This window comes from Nerophis ophidion, linkage group LG15 (genome assembly GCF_033978795.1).
Source record: "Nerophis ophidion isolate RoL-2023_Sa linkage group LG15, RoL_Noph_v1.0, whole genome shotgun sequence".
Classification (NCBI taxonomy): Eukaryota; Metazoa; Chordata; class Actinopteri; order Syngnathiformes; family Syngnathidae; genus Nerophis; species Nerophis ophidion.
Genome location: NC_084625.1, coordinates 26,484,981 through 26,500,013, shown reverse-complemented (window position 1 = coordinate 26,500,013; position 15,033 = coordinate 26,484,981). Strand labels below are relative to the sequence as shown.

General features: G+C 43.0%; 1 protein-coding gene across 6 annotated transcripts in view; it reads right to left on the bottom strand.

Moving 5' to 3' along the window:
• phldb2b (pleckstrin homology-like domain, family B, member 2b) overlaps positions 1–15,033 on the bottom strand; it is a 108,018-nt gene that overhangs the window by 57,187 nt on the left and 35,798 nt on the right. For all 6 annotated transcript variants that reach the window (XM_061921935.1, XM_061921934.1, XM_061921933.1 and 3 more), the window contains one exon: positions 9,975–10,098. In XM_061921935.1, coding sequence (XP_061777919.1) covers positions 9,975–10,098 — 124 coding nt within the window. The remainder of the gene's footprint in view (positions 1–9,974; positions 10,099–15,033) is intronic.

Sequence of the window (15,033 nt, the reverse complement as noted above, 5' to 3'; positions counted from 1 at the left end):
ATTTACTGTAGATATGCATACAAATATGTCTTCTTTTTGTATTATTTATTTTAATGAATTAAGTAACGTTTATGACAAGCTTTTTCCAAAACACAATATAGAATGTATTATGTGAGATATAACAGGACAATGCATACATTTATCATTTGTTTTCAAAATGCTTACAAAAAAGTGGGACCCCAAAAATTTAGTGTGGGACCCCATTTTTATGACTTGATGGAGTCCATGGGACCCATTTTGAAAATTCTTAGCACCAACACTGCTGTCAACGGAGGAGAAAAAATGCTTTATTTAAATAAATATATTATTTATAAAGCAAGTTCAAGTATCATTGGCAAATTTTTACCTAGTCCAGGCCTTGGCGTGCTGCTGCCTTGGCACGCATATGTGTGTCCTCTTTTTGGGATTTCACAATATGGTCAGCCTAGTTTAGATTTTATCAGTAAAAACTTTGTTCACTTCCTGTGTTTGCTGGGTGTCACCATTTTCTATTAGGGAGAGAAAAGAAGAGAATATGGGCAAAGATAAATTGGTAGTGACAAAGGAAAGAAAAGAAAGAATGAAAAGGGTGTTGAACTTATACAAAACAAAATGCAAAATTGTCAAATAACACATCCAAGTGACGTGTCCATACACGGTTTTGGACATGTGTACATGGTAGCCATCTAAGGTGGGTGCAACATTTCCATTATATGCAAAGCATAGTCACTGGAAAGTCCTTCCATAGCTAATGGGGGTCCTACAGGCAGTAGCAGGACAGCTCAATGTAAACTCTAATGCAGTGGTTCTTAACCAGGGTTCGATCGAACCCTAGGGGTTCGGTGAGTCGGCCTCAGTGGTTCGGCGGAAACTCTGCCGCGGAGGTCAAGATAGACCCGACTCATTGTGTAAATAAAAACTTCTCCCTATGGGCGTATTATGGACACCCCCAAACAATGTTCCCTCTAATTTTCCATAGCATTTACTGGTGTGTAGTTTGTTGTGAGTTCATGCACTGTGTTGGTTTTGTTTTTTGAACAAGGTAATGTTCATGCACGGTTCATTTTGTGCACCCGTAAAAAAACCTATAACTCTGTCTTGAATTTGAAAAACATTTTTATTTTTCACTAAAGAAGGGTTCGGTGAATGCGCATATGAAACTGGTGGGGTTCGGTAACTCCAACAAGGTTAAGAATCCCTGCTCTAATGAAAAAGTCAATGTAAAAACACGTACGATATGCAAAATGGATTTGTCATTTACTGTTTACACCACGCGACCCCTAAAAGGGAATAAGCGGTAGGAAATGGATGGATGGATGGATGGATGGACATAAGCACTTTTTTTTTTCTTAGCAAATTTTACAGCCTACACCTCAGAGTCATATCACTCTGTAGTTGACAGTGCTAACTCTTGACATGCTAATGTTGGCAAGTAAGAACATTTGGAAACAAAGTAAGGAATTTGGACACATTAAGGAAATTTCCAAACAAAGTATGAGGACATTTAAAAAATGTGAGAGCATTTGGATACAAGTTACATACAACTGAGTAGACAATAAGCCTGTCTGAATTGTGCAGTGATAAAAGGAAAAAAGAACAGTAAATGGTGTTAAAAATCATAACAAATAAATAAAAATAACTACGGAAATAATATGTGTAATTAAATAAGAAACATTTTAATTAATAAATCATGAAATGTTTAATGAGTCAAAATCAGCGGAGAGATGAATTAATAGACAAGTAAATAAAGAAATTGTCCAAAACGTGTAATTGAATACTGAATGCAGGTGCGTCACTAGGTTTGAAGACTGATAAGCACTTTATTAGAATTACACAACAATCACTGAATACATCTAAATGGTGGAAAGTGTAAGTGTAAAAAAGCTTTAGTAAGCGTGAGATGGCCCAAACCCATGAGGACAGTGTTGTTGCTTGGAAAAGCTAGCAGGCAACATGCAAACAGGGAAACATTGCACACATGATAGCAGTATAAAACTTTCACAGCACTACAGAGTTGACCTGAATACAGAGGAGGTTCTTGGTGGGAAAAAACATTCTTGCCTAGAAAACAGGGGCTGGATGCCCACCCAAAGATATATTGTCTGTGCACAACCTCTTTGATTCAGGATTGTTGCACTAGCAAGATTGTTTTTGATGACAACTGGTTGTTACTGTATTACAATTACACAGCAAATAATGAAGAAATCAAAATGGTTGAAAAGCAATGTTGTTAGTTTCCTGTTATTTCTGTAATAGTAATTTAAGGCATTTTGACCACAGATATCAAATTCAAGGCCCACAGTCCACGACTGGCCAGCAAGGATGGCTGACATATGGACTACCACAATAACCTTCCATTTATGGTGAAAACTATAAAAGTGAAGTTACAAAACCCCTCATTGAACTCCAGCTTTTTGACTGTGAGTCTGTCAGTGCATCCAGTCTTCAGAACCCATAAAACACTACTCTAAAATAACACCAAGGTTATCAAACTGCATCTATTAGGTTTTAGTAGCACACCTATACTGCAAAGCTGTTGTAGTGTGCTTTGCTTATCATACAGTATATACGTTATTTTTGTGTTAGCAACAGAGGTGTTGACTCGAGTCACATGACTTGGACTCGAGTCAGACTTGAGTCATGAATTTGATGACTTTAGACTCGACTTGACAAAATGTAAAGAGACTTGCAACTCGACTTAGACTTTAACATCAATAACTCGTGACTTCACTTGGACTTGAGCCTTCTGACTTGACATGACTTGCTACTTTCCCCAAAACCAAAAAATTAAGAAGTTATTCATGTGTGTGTCTGTCAAGGTGTGTGTTGTGTCAGCGTGTGTGCTCTCAGTACAATAGCCAATCAAATTAGATCTATGTTGTTTTCATCCCACAGCATTCATCCAATCAAATTGCAGGAAAACCTATAAAGAGGAAATGTCAAACTTAAACGCGGCCGTGAGAAAAAATTATGCCAAAGTTGGTTTCGTTCGGGTATTAAAAGTACGACTTAGTCAACAAAAAAGGAATTCCAGTATGCAAAACATGCAGTTCGAACATTACAAATGGAGACGCAATAACTTCCAACTTCGTTCAACATTTGAAGATGCACAAAGAAGGATAAGTTTTGAATGCAAGCTAACGTTTATTGGCTAAGTAACGTGACTTTTATTTGCTGTGTAGTTAAATCAGTGAGGCTGTAAACTCACTGCTAACGCTATAACCATAGACATCTTATAAGTAGACGCAGCATCGAGCGCTACTGCCTACTGGCGCTGATGAGACGTGGGGCCGCCATCTTGGAGTGGTGATCCGCTCTACTCAGTGCAATTCATTTGGCAGGAGCAATGAACTGTCAGTGCATTTAATTCATTTTACCTCACTGATTACCACTGATTTTCATATGCTTTTTTGTCATACGTGCAAGTATGATAAAGGACACATATTTTGGCGGGTTTTATTATTCATAGTTTACTTAACAGTAATAGAATATTCTTATATGCTATAAGTCAGTGGTCCTCAAATGGGGGTATGCGTACCCCTGGGGGTACTTGAAGGTATTCCAAGGGGTACGTGAGGTTTAAAAAAAAATATTCTAAAAACAGCAACAATTCAAAAATCCTCCATAATTTTGTTTATTGAATAATACTTCAACAAAATATGAATGTAAGTTCATAAACTGTGAAAAGAAATGCAACAATGCAATATGCAGTGTTGACAGATAAGATTTTTTGTGGACATGTTCCATAAATATTGATGTTAAAGTTTTCTTTTTTGTAAAGAAATGTTTAGAATTAAATTCAGGAATCCAGATGGATCTCTATTACAATCCCCAAAGAGGGCACTTTAAGTTGATGATTACTTCTATGTGTAGAAATCTTTATTTATAATTGATTCACTTGTTTATTTTTCAACAAGTTTTTAATTATTTTTATATCTTTTTTTCCAAAATTTTCAAGAAAGACCACTACAAATGAGCAATATTTTGCACTGTTATACAATTTAACAAATCAGAACCTGATGACATAGTGCTGTATTTTACTACTTTATCTCTTTTTTTTCAACCAAAAATGCTTTGCTCTGATTAGGGGCTATTTGAATTAAAAAAATGTTGACAGGGGGTACATCACTGAAAAAAGGTTGAGAACCACTGCTATAAGTGACCAGACGTCCGAGATCAAAACTTGGAATATAATCCCAGAGAAGGGGGAAAAAACGGTCAGCTATTTTTAAGTTGACAAAACAATATGATTAGGTTATACAGTGTGGCAAACAATTATTTAGTCAGCCACCGATTGTGCAAGTTCACTTAAAATGATGACAGAGGTCTGTAATTTTCATTATAGGTACACTTCAACTGTGAGAGACAGAATGTGAATTAAAAAAATCCAGGAATTCACATCGTAGGAATTTTAAAGAATTTATTTGTAAATTGTGGTGGAAAAAAAACATTCAAAGCTCTCACTGATGGAAGGAGGTTTTGGCTCAAAATCTCACGATACATGGCCCCATTCATTCTTTCCTTAACATGGATCAATCGTCCTGTCCCCTTAGCAGAAAAACATCCCCAAAGCATGATGTTTCCACCCCCATGCTTCACAGTAGATATGGTGTTCTTGGGATGCCACTCAGTATTCTTCTTCCTCCAAACACGACGTGTTGAGTTTATACCAAAAAGTTCTTTTTCGGTTTCATCTGACCACATGACATTCTCCCAATCCTCTGATGTATCATCCATGTATCCATTTTGATATAAACTCAACTAACCCCTCTTCCACCGTGCTGCCCGTGCACTACACACTACTTTTGAATTCATTATTAGGTTTTGCATATACGATGCAGTTAATCATGATTAATCGGAGAATTACTGCGATTAATTCTGATTAAAATTTTTAATCGTTGCCCAGCCCTACTTAAGACACATTTTTGCTAGGAGTGTTCCGTAAAGCACAAACTCGGTGAGTCTAAAATGAAATCAAATATGAGCAAAAAAGTTAAGCTTTTACAAAATACAGCAATCATAAAGGATTGACATCTATAGTTATAGTTTGATAAAGACAGGGAAAAACACCCTACTACTACGGGTCGTGCAACAGCAAGGGCAGGCAACAAACATGACAGGAGACACAGAGTTAAATCATGAAATGCAACAAACAAAGGATGTTTATCTGGGACAGTCTTGATACCAATTTCATTGACTCAGCCACACAAAAAGAAGCTGGAGACCTCCGTGCTTTACCAAGTTTTCATCTGTTTTGTTGTGTAGAATGATGTCTGGAGAACACGATAGTTCGATATGTTAGGGCAGTGGTTCTCAACCTTTTTTCAGTGATGTACCCCCCGTGAACATGTTTTTAATTCAAGTACCCCCTAATCAGAGCAAAGCATTTTTGGTTGAAAAAAAAGAGATAAAGAAGTAAAATACAGCACTATGACATCAGTTTCTGATTTATTAAATTGTATAAAAGTGCAAAATATTGCTCATTTGTAGTGGTCTTTCTTGAACTTTTTGGGGAAAAAAGATGTAAAAATAACTAAAAAGTTGTTGAAAAATAAACAAGTTATTCAATTATAAATAAAGATTTCTGCACATAGAAGTAATCATCAAATTAAAGTGCCCTCTTTGGGGATTTTAATAGAGATCCATCTGGATTCCTGAATTTAATTCTAAACATTTCTTTACAAAAAAGAAAACTTTAACATCAATATTTATGGAACATGTCCACAAAAAATCTTATCTGTCAACACTAAATATTGCATTTTTGCATCTATTTTCACATTTTATGAACTTACATTCATATATTGTTGAAGTATTATTCAATAAATATATTTATAAAGGATTTTTGAATTGTTGCTATTTTTAGAATATTTAAAAAAAATCTCACATACCCCTTGGCATACCTTCAAGTACCCCCAGGGGTAGACGTACCCCCATTTGAGAACCACTGTGTTAGGGAACTGCACCGACGAATAATCCTTCATCACTCGACAAATATTTTTTTGGGGGATGATATATAGGGATGTATTCCATTGCATAGTTAGATTTTTTTGCTCATATCTGCTATTTGCAGGAAGATCTAGGCCCCTTGTGTACTCAGATAGTGTGTGTGCTGCTTGCTGTACAACAACCATCGTGGCTTGGTTGACCACCACTGGTTTTCACTTGTCGGAATACAAGCAATATTGTTATCATTGGCATATTACTATTACATTTTTTATTGTTAAGTATAATTACTGCGATGAGGTGGCGACTTGTCCAGGGTGTACCCCGCCTCCCGCCCAAATGCAGCTGAGAGAGTCTCCAGCAACCCCCCGCAACCCCAAAAGGGTCAAGCGGTAGAAAATGGATGGATGGATAAGTATAATTATTGCACTGTGATGCTAACATGCTTGAGGAATAATAAAAATAAAAAAAACCTTTAAAACTTCAACCACATTTACGTACACATATTTTTTTTCATCATATTTTCAATTACCGTATTTTCCGCACTATAAGGCGCACCGGATTAATATGCACCTTCAATGAATGGCCTATTTTAAAACGTTGTTCATATATAAGGCGCATCGCATTATAAGACACATAGAATAGACCAGGCCTGGGCAGTTACTTTAACTCGGGGGCCACATTTCGAGAAAAAAATTTGTCTGGTCGGGCCGGTATATCTATTTTTAGGAACACTGATACAAAACCTCACAATAATGTCTGACTGAATGCTAAAAACGTTGTGCCAGACCGCCTTAAAAAACGTAATGGAATTTTATATTTTCCTATGAAGGATAAAACACAGAATATTGACAGAATATGATCGTCACACCCCCTTTTGATCGACATATTTTACAATAAAGTGAAACGCAACAAAAATGCCACAAACAGTGAAATAGGAACGCGAAGGGTACCAAATAAACCCTACAATCTGATACATCTGATATTTGCTGAATTTCCCCCAGAGATCAATAAAGTATTTTCTATTCTATTTTATTCTATTCTATATATCACTAAGCTTTAGAACTTTGTTGTGAAAATCTCCGTCCTCGTATGTGGAAACCCTTCCCGCCCACACTGCTTGGTGCCTTGTCTGAGCTGCTGTGACTTAGATTACCATAGTACCTAATGAGATTACCATAGTAACTAATTAGACAACCATAGTAACTAATTAGACTACCATAGTAACTATTTAGATGACCATAGTAATTGGTATATTATCCATAAGCGCAGATTCCAACCATTGAAATACTTTGTATAGTTGAAGACTTACGGTCATTAGAAATCATGACTGCACATCATAATGGCCGCTGCACTTTCAATCTTAAAGATAAAAAAAAAATCATTTAGGGATGTCCGGCGGGCCAGATTTAATTAAGGCTCGGGGGCATGTGGCCCTTGGGCTTTAATTTGCCCAGGTCTGGAATAGACGCTACAGTAGAGGCTGGGGTTATGTTATGCATCCATTAGATTGAGCTGCGCCAAAAGAAATTTCAACAAAACAGTCAGATAGGTCAGTCAAACTTTATTAATAGATTACAAACCAGGGTTCTGACACTCCCAAAATGAATGAACAGCTGTTTTATTATTTTTCCCGAGGTAAAGTCAGGGACGTGGTATTTTGTTTATATTTTCACAACAGCAAGGTATAACATGTAGTGCAACGTTTATATCACATAGTGGAGGGGAACATTTCCTTGAATCAATAAACATGTAAAAACAGGCTGATACTGTTACGGTAAATCAACTGTTAGTGCAATCACAATATAGTAACACTCGAAATAGTGCAAAGCAATAATAATATATCAGTACTTTAACTTTGCTCAAACGTTAATGTCACACAACACAACACACAAAATAAACATGTAAAGCTAATTTTATGTTCTTTACTTGGCGCAGGTCATCTTGTTGCTTCCTCCACTTCCGCACCATTTATTCGTTAAAGGGGAACATTATCACAATTTCAAAAGAGTTAAAACCAATAAAAATCTATTCCCAGTGGCTTGTTTTATTTTTCGAAGTTTTTTTCAAAATTTTACCCATCGTGGAATATCCCGAAAAAAGACTTTAAACTGCCTGATTTTCGCTATCTGTGAAGCCACCGTCCATTTTCCTGTGACGTCATCCAGTGATACACATGCTATCCAGGCGGATAGCACAGCAAGATATAGCGACATTAGCTGGGATTCAGACTCGGATTTCAGCGGCTTAAGCGATTCAACAGATTACGCATGTATTGAAACGGATGTTTGGAGTATGGAGGCGGATAGCGAAAACGAAATTGAAGAAGAAACTGAAGCTATTGAGCGATTAGCTATTGACGCTATTCGGCCATGTCTGCCTTAGCATCGCCGGTAAAATGTGCAGACCAAACGATCGGGACTTTCGCATCTTGTGACACTGGAGCAACTTAAATCAGTTGATTAGTAAGTGTTTGTTTGGCATTACATGTGGGTGGAGGGAAACGCTGGATGCAAATATAGCTACAAATGTACATACAGCTAGCCTAAATAGCATGTTAGCATCGATTAGCTGGCAGTCATGCCGTGACCACATATGTCTGATTAGCACATAAGTCAATAACATCAACAAAACTCACTTTTGTGATTTTGTTGACTTTATCGTTGGAAATGCATCTGCAGGATATCCATACATCTCTGTGCCATGTCTGCCTTAGCATCGCCGGTAAAATGTGCAGACCAAACGATCGGGACTTTCGCATCTTGTGACACTGGAGCAAATTAAATCCGTCGATTGGTAAGTGTTTGTTTGGCATTAAATGTGGGTGGAGAGAAAGGCTGGATGCAAATATAGCTACAAATGTACATAGAGCTAGCTTAAATAGCGTGTTAGCATTGATTAGTATGCCGTGCTAATCGATGCACATTCTACGTAAATCAACTTGAATCCGTCCTTGATCGTGTTGTTACACCCTCCGACAACACACCGACGAGGCATGATGTCTCAAAGGTACGGAAAACAGCCGAAAAAACGGAAAATAACAGAGCTGATATGACCCGATGTTTATAATGTCTTTGAGAAAATGGCGGTTGACTACCTAGGTGACGTCACAACGTGACGTCATCGCTCCGAGAGCAAATAATAGAAAGAGGTTTAATTCGCCAAAATTCACCCATTTAGAGTTCGGAAATCGGTTAAAAAAATATATGGTCTTTTTTCTGCAACATCAAGGTATATATTGACGCTTACATAGGTCTGGTGATAATGTTCGCCTTTAATTTTAAATTCTCTCGCTGCTGCTCTATTCCCGTGTTCTCCTGCGTGTCTGATCGCCTTGACTTTAAACTCTGTGTCGTAAGCGTGCCTCTTAAAAGGAGCCATTTTGGGGTCTTTACACAAACACACAAATGGAAAAGAAACGGTACACCTCCCGCAGTCATATATCCCAGCATGCACCACGCGCTTCTTCTTCTACAGGGGAAAATGAAGCCGCGGCTGCTTACCGTAGTTGCGAGACCTGTTGTGGCTCAATATTGGTCCATATATAAAGCGCACCGGATTATAAGGCGCACTGTCAGCTTTTGAGAAAATTGGAGGTTTTTAGGTGCGCCTTATAGTGCGGAAAATACGGTACGTCCTTTTCTTTTCAGTAGAAATATGGGTAAGAGAGGAGTAGTTTCCCAAATCTCTCCTTTGCATTGTTGCGATTTCTCACTTCAACGTAAGACCAAGCTGCTGCATGAGCAAGATGGTAAGTGTTGTAAGTAATTCAGAAAAGGAACGGTAAAAGTGAATGGATGATGAAAATAAAGCTCAAAATAGATAAAAATGTGACACACTGAGAAGAGGGCGTTACAGAAAAGTACTTAAATTGGATGCTGTGACTCGGAGAAACAGCTGTTCCAAAATAACTTTTGACCCAAAGACCAAAAGCACATCTTTTTTTTATAGGCTTTTCCAAAAGGATGACTCACGTTGAATCAGAGAAGCTCAGTTGAAAACACCAATCATTAAAGTAGAATGTAACAACATGCGGAATATACTCTAATTACCTTCTTTGAGTGGCAGCAAGGTGATAGCAACACTCAGCCTCCCACTGCCCAGACTGACCAGATGAGGTTTGGCTGTCTGGACCTTCAGACCCTTTCCTGTGTCTATCAGGTCCAGCGGCGCAGCCTGGAAACAATCGCAATTTCAAAAAGTAAATTGTATGTTCAATTCAAAACAAATATATGCCTATTTAGTTCTGTAACAATAAAAAGGAAAATGAACAGGACATGGACAGTATGCATATATCTTCTTTATATTTCGACTAATTACAAAGAAAAGACATAAATTGACAGGAAAAAAAGTCTCGTCGACACAAAGTAAGGACATTTGGACATTTTGAGGAAGTATAGACAGAAAATTAGGACATTTTAACACAAAGTATGAAGACATCTAGGAAAAATTAAACACATTTATGTTATGGGTCACACTCCTGCTTCCTCTCTTCCTGCTATGTCTCCTCCTGCTGGGCGTCCGGACAAGCACACCACGGGCCACTCCCACATGTGCTCTCTCTCCGCTGCGGGCGTGCCTCCTCGCACCTGCAAACACTCACCAAACTACACACCTGCCTGTGATGAGCGAGCTGCCTTCAAGAGCAGACGCAGCCTGAGATCCGACGCGAGAACGTAGCTTCACGTACCCAGTACAGTAAGCCCACACGTATCTAGCTCCTCTGCATGTGCAAACTATTTCCCTGTGCTCCTTCCCTGTTGTGCTCATTGTCTCCTGTGTTGTGTCGTCTTCCAGCCTCCCGCCATCCTTCCTTGTCGTCGAGTTGTGTGTCTCGTCACCTTGGACCTCCCGTGGATTTTCCCTTGCCTTCCTGGACATCGACCTCACGCCTGCCTAACGACCACGAAACCAAGCTCCTGCCCTTGACCATCTGCCTGCTCCCCGACGTTCGATTCCGCCTTGCTCCTTGCTGGACTTCTGCCTGGATCCCAACACGCATCCTCAACACCCTCTGGCAACCATACTCAGATAAGTCTCACACTTCGTCACACTACATCTCTTTGGTTAAATACACATCTCACTCACACACTAAACTGTCATTAAATACGCTGACAGCTAACGACGTCATCGTTCCTCTGCCGTCTTCTTCTCCCGTTGTACCGTCACAGTACGTTCTCGCCATGTCAGAACCAGACGGCAAGGACGCGGCACGTACCCCGCTCCCCTCCCGAGGCTCCCCGGTACCAAGTGTCGCAGCCATGCACACTGCACTCCAGCAGCACCAAGAGCGCTTTTGTGTTCTTGAGAATAAGCTGGATGCTGCTTTTGCTAGCATGTTGGCTCGACTGGACTTGATCTCCCCAAGCTCTGCCGCTCCCCCGGAGCGCGTACTAGCCGCCCCCGCCGCGGCAGCCCCCACACAGCCCCCGTCTTCCTGCGAGCCGAAGATCGCTAGCCCTAAGGCTTTCGAAGGGGATTTTGAGTTATGTCGTGGTTTCCTGGTCCAGTGTGATATGGTATTTCGTCATCAGCCCTCCCGGTACACCTCTGACGGGGCCAAGATTGCCTTTATTTTTTCTTTATTGACCGGAAGGGCTCTCCAGTGGGCCACAGCAGCTGTGGACCACAACCTTGGCCTCAGCATGAATTATGATGCTTTTCGCACGGAGTTTAGGGCAGTTTTTGACCATCCCTCCGATGGAGGAGACGCCGCCTCACGTCTACACTCCCTTCAGCAAAGTTCTCGTTCTGTGGCAGATTACACTCTTGAGTTCCGCACCCTGGCCGCAGACAGCGGGTGGGATAACAAGGCCTTGTTGAGCGCCTACCGTCGAGGCCTCTCCGACGAGATCAAGGACGGATTGTTGCGGGACCAACCTGCCTCCTACCAGGACCTCATTCAGCTGGCCCTACTGATGGACAAGAGACTCAAGGAACGAGCGGCTGAACGAAGACTTTCAGTCCAGGAGAGGACCAGAAGGCCGGTGTGGGGGAACCGTACCGTGTCTTACTCTCCTAGCGCGGCCAGAGGTGGGGATGAAGGCGCCCACTTGGTGGACCAGTCTGGGTTTCTCCCTGCACCAACCAGCGGGATGGAACCCATGCAGTTGGGCAGGACTCGACTGGCCACAGAGGAACGGGAAAGGAGGTTCCGTCAGCGCCTCTGCCTCTACTGTAGTTGTGCGGGTCACATGATCGTGACCTGCCCCACACGACCAAAAGACCAGGCTCACAAGTAAGGGGAGTACTTGTGAGCCACACCACCTTTACCCGGAGCCACTGTGACCCTGGTATCCTTTTCCCCGCAACATTGTCTTGGGAATCAAGAGGACTGAAGGTGGGAGCGTATGTGGACTCAGGAGCAGATGTTAGTTTTATGGACCGTAATTTTGCCTGTCAGGCCGGGATTGAGCTTCTGCCTCTGGACAAGCCTTTACCAGCTCAGGCCCTGGACGGGCATCCCCTGGGTCCCATCACCCACCGTACAGCACTGCTCACACTAACCCTGTCCGGCAACCACACGGAGCAGATTAGCTTGTTAATCCTCAATGCCCCTATCGCTCCTCTTGTCCTCGGCCGTTCATGGCTTCGCCAGCATGACCCCCATATTTCCTGGATCTCTGGTAAGATCCTATCCTGGAGCACGGCATGCCATGCTAACTGTCTCAAGGCAGCATCCCCTGTCTCGGAGAGCCCCAAACTTAAGTCATCCCCATCTGACCTGTCTGGGGTCCCCGCGGTTTACCATGACCTTGCAGCTGTATTCAATAAGGCCCAGGCACTATCTCTACCCCCGCACAGACCGTACGACTGTGCCATTGATCTCGTACCTGACGCAGTACTTCCTTCTAGCCGCTTGTACAACCTGTCCATACCTGAGAAGAAGGCTATGTCCAACTATATTACGGACTCACTCTCTTCAGGTATCATCACTCCCTCCAAGTCACCGGTAGCCGCCGGATTCTTCTTTGTCGGCAAGAAGGATGGCTCCCTACGCCCTTGTATCGACTACCGAAGACTCAACGCCATCACAGTCAAGAACCGGTATCCCCTTCCACTCATGAGCTCCTCCTTTGAACCTCTTGCTCCTGCAACTGTCTTCACCAAGCTTGACCTCCGCAATGCTTACCATCTTGTCCGGATTAGGAAGGGGGATGAGTGGAAGACAGCCTTCAACACGCACCTTGGCCACTTCGAGTACCGGGTCATGCCCTTTGGCCTGACCAACGCCCCAGCTGTCTTTCAAGCTCTAGTTAACGACGTTTTAAGAGACATGCTCGACAAGTTTGTGGTTGTGTACCTGGATGATATTCTGGTCTTCTCTCACAACATGCAGGAGCATCAGCAGCATGTCCGACAGGTCCTACAGCGCCTCCTCGAGAACCGCTTGTTCGTCAAGGCAGAGAAATGTGAATTCCATTCATCTTCTGTAAACTTCCTTGGCCACATCATCGAGAAGGGTAACATCAGAGCCGACCCCAAGAAGGTCAAAGCGGTTATGGACTGGCCTCAACCAAACACCCGTACGGAACTGAGGCGATTCCTAGGCTTTGCAGGATTTTACCGTCGATTCATCCTCAACTTCAGTAAGGTAGCTGCACCTCTCCACGCACTAACATCTACGATCACTGCATTTAGGTGGAACAAGGAGGCAGACGTGGCGTTCCAGAACCTCAAGAGGAGCTTCAGTTCCGCCCCCGTTCTCGTACACCCTGACCCGGATGTGCCGTTCACGGTTGAAGTGGACGCTTCTGACTCCGGGATTGGGGCAGTCTTGTCCCAGCGTTCCAGTGGGAGTAATGTGTTGCACCCTTGTGCATTCTTTTCTAGACGTCTCTCTCCAGCTGAGAGAAACTACGATGCTGGGAACCGAGAACTGTTGGCAGTCCACGAGGCGCTGGTCGAATGGCGACACTGGCTGGAGGGGGCCAAGCATCCGTTCCTGGTCCTGACCGACCATCGCAACCTCATTCACATCCGATCCGCTAAAAGACTGAATGACAGGCAAGCTCGCTGGGCACAATTTTTCTGTCGATTCGATTACACTCTCACCTACAGACCTGGTTCACGCAATGGCAAGGCGGACGCTCTTTCTCGTATATTCTCAGAGGAACCTACCGTTAAGTCTACTTCCGAGACCATCCTTCCCCCTAACCGCATCATCGGGATGGTAACTTGGGAGATCGAGGGCCTGGTCAAGACGGCCTTACGTTCTGACCCTGGTCCCGGAATCGGACCCCCTAATAGGCTGTTCGTCCCAGAACCTTTAAGGGCCAAGGTACTTGATTGGGCTCATTCTAGTGTGTTTACCTGTCATCCCGGAGTCCATAGGTCACTAGGCTTTATCCGACGCCGTTTTTGGTGGCCTACCATGGAGGCGGATACCCGGGAGTTTGTCGCCGCCTGCAGCGTCTGCGCCCGTAACAAGGCAAGCCACAGCCCTCCTGCCGGCCTCTTACACCCTCTTCCCATCCCCAATCGACCTTGGTCCCACATTGCTGTTGATTTCATCACGGGACTTCCCACTTCTAGAGGTAACACCACAATCCTCACTATCGTCGACAGGTTTTCCAAGGCAGCACACTTTATTCCTTTGCCCAAGCTTCCATCCTCTGCTGAAACCACAGACCTGCTGGTCCAGCATGTGGTCAGGATCCACGGGATCCCCTCCGACATAGTCTCTGATCGTGGCCCTCAATTCATTTCTCGGGTCTGGCAGGATTTTTGCAAGGGCATTGGGGCCACGGTCAGTCTGACTTCCGGCTACCACCCCCAAAGCAATGGTCAAGCAGAGAGGGCCAACCAGGGGGTGGAGACCATGCTGCGCTGTATGGCTGCGCAACAGCCTAACTCCTGGAGTAAGTTTATTCCATGGGTGGAGTACTCTTTCAACTCCTTGACCTGCGCAGCTACGGGTATGTCTCCATTTGAATGCTGGCTGGGATTTCAACCTCCCTTGTTTCCCTCCCAGGAGATCGAGGTGGCAACTCCTTCCACCCAGGCACACCTGAGACGATGCCGCAGAGTGTGGAGGTCCGCCCGTGCTTCCCTATTGAAGGCGTCTGTTAGGATGTGTCGCAATGCCAACCGGCGGCGCATCCCGGCTCC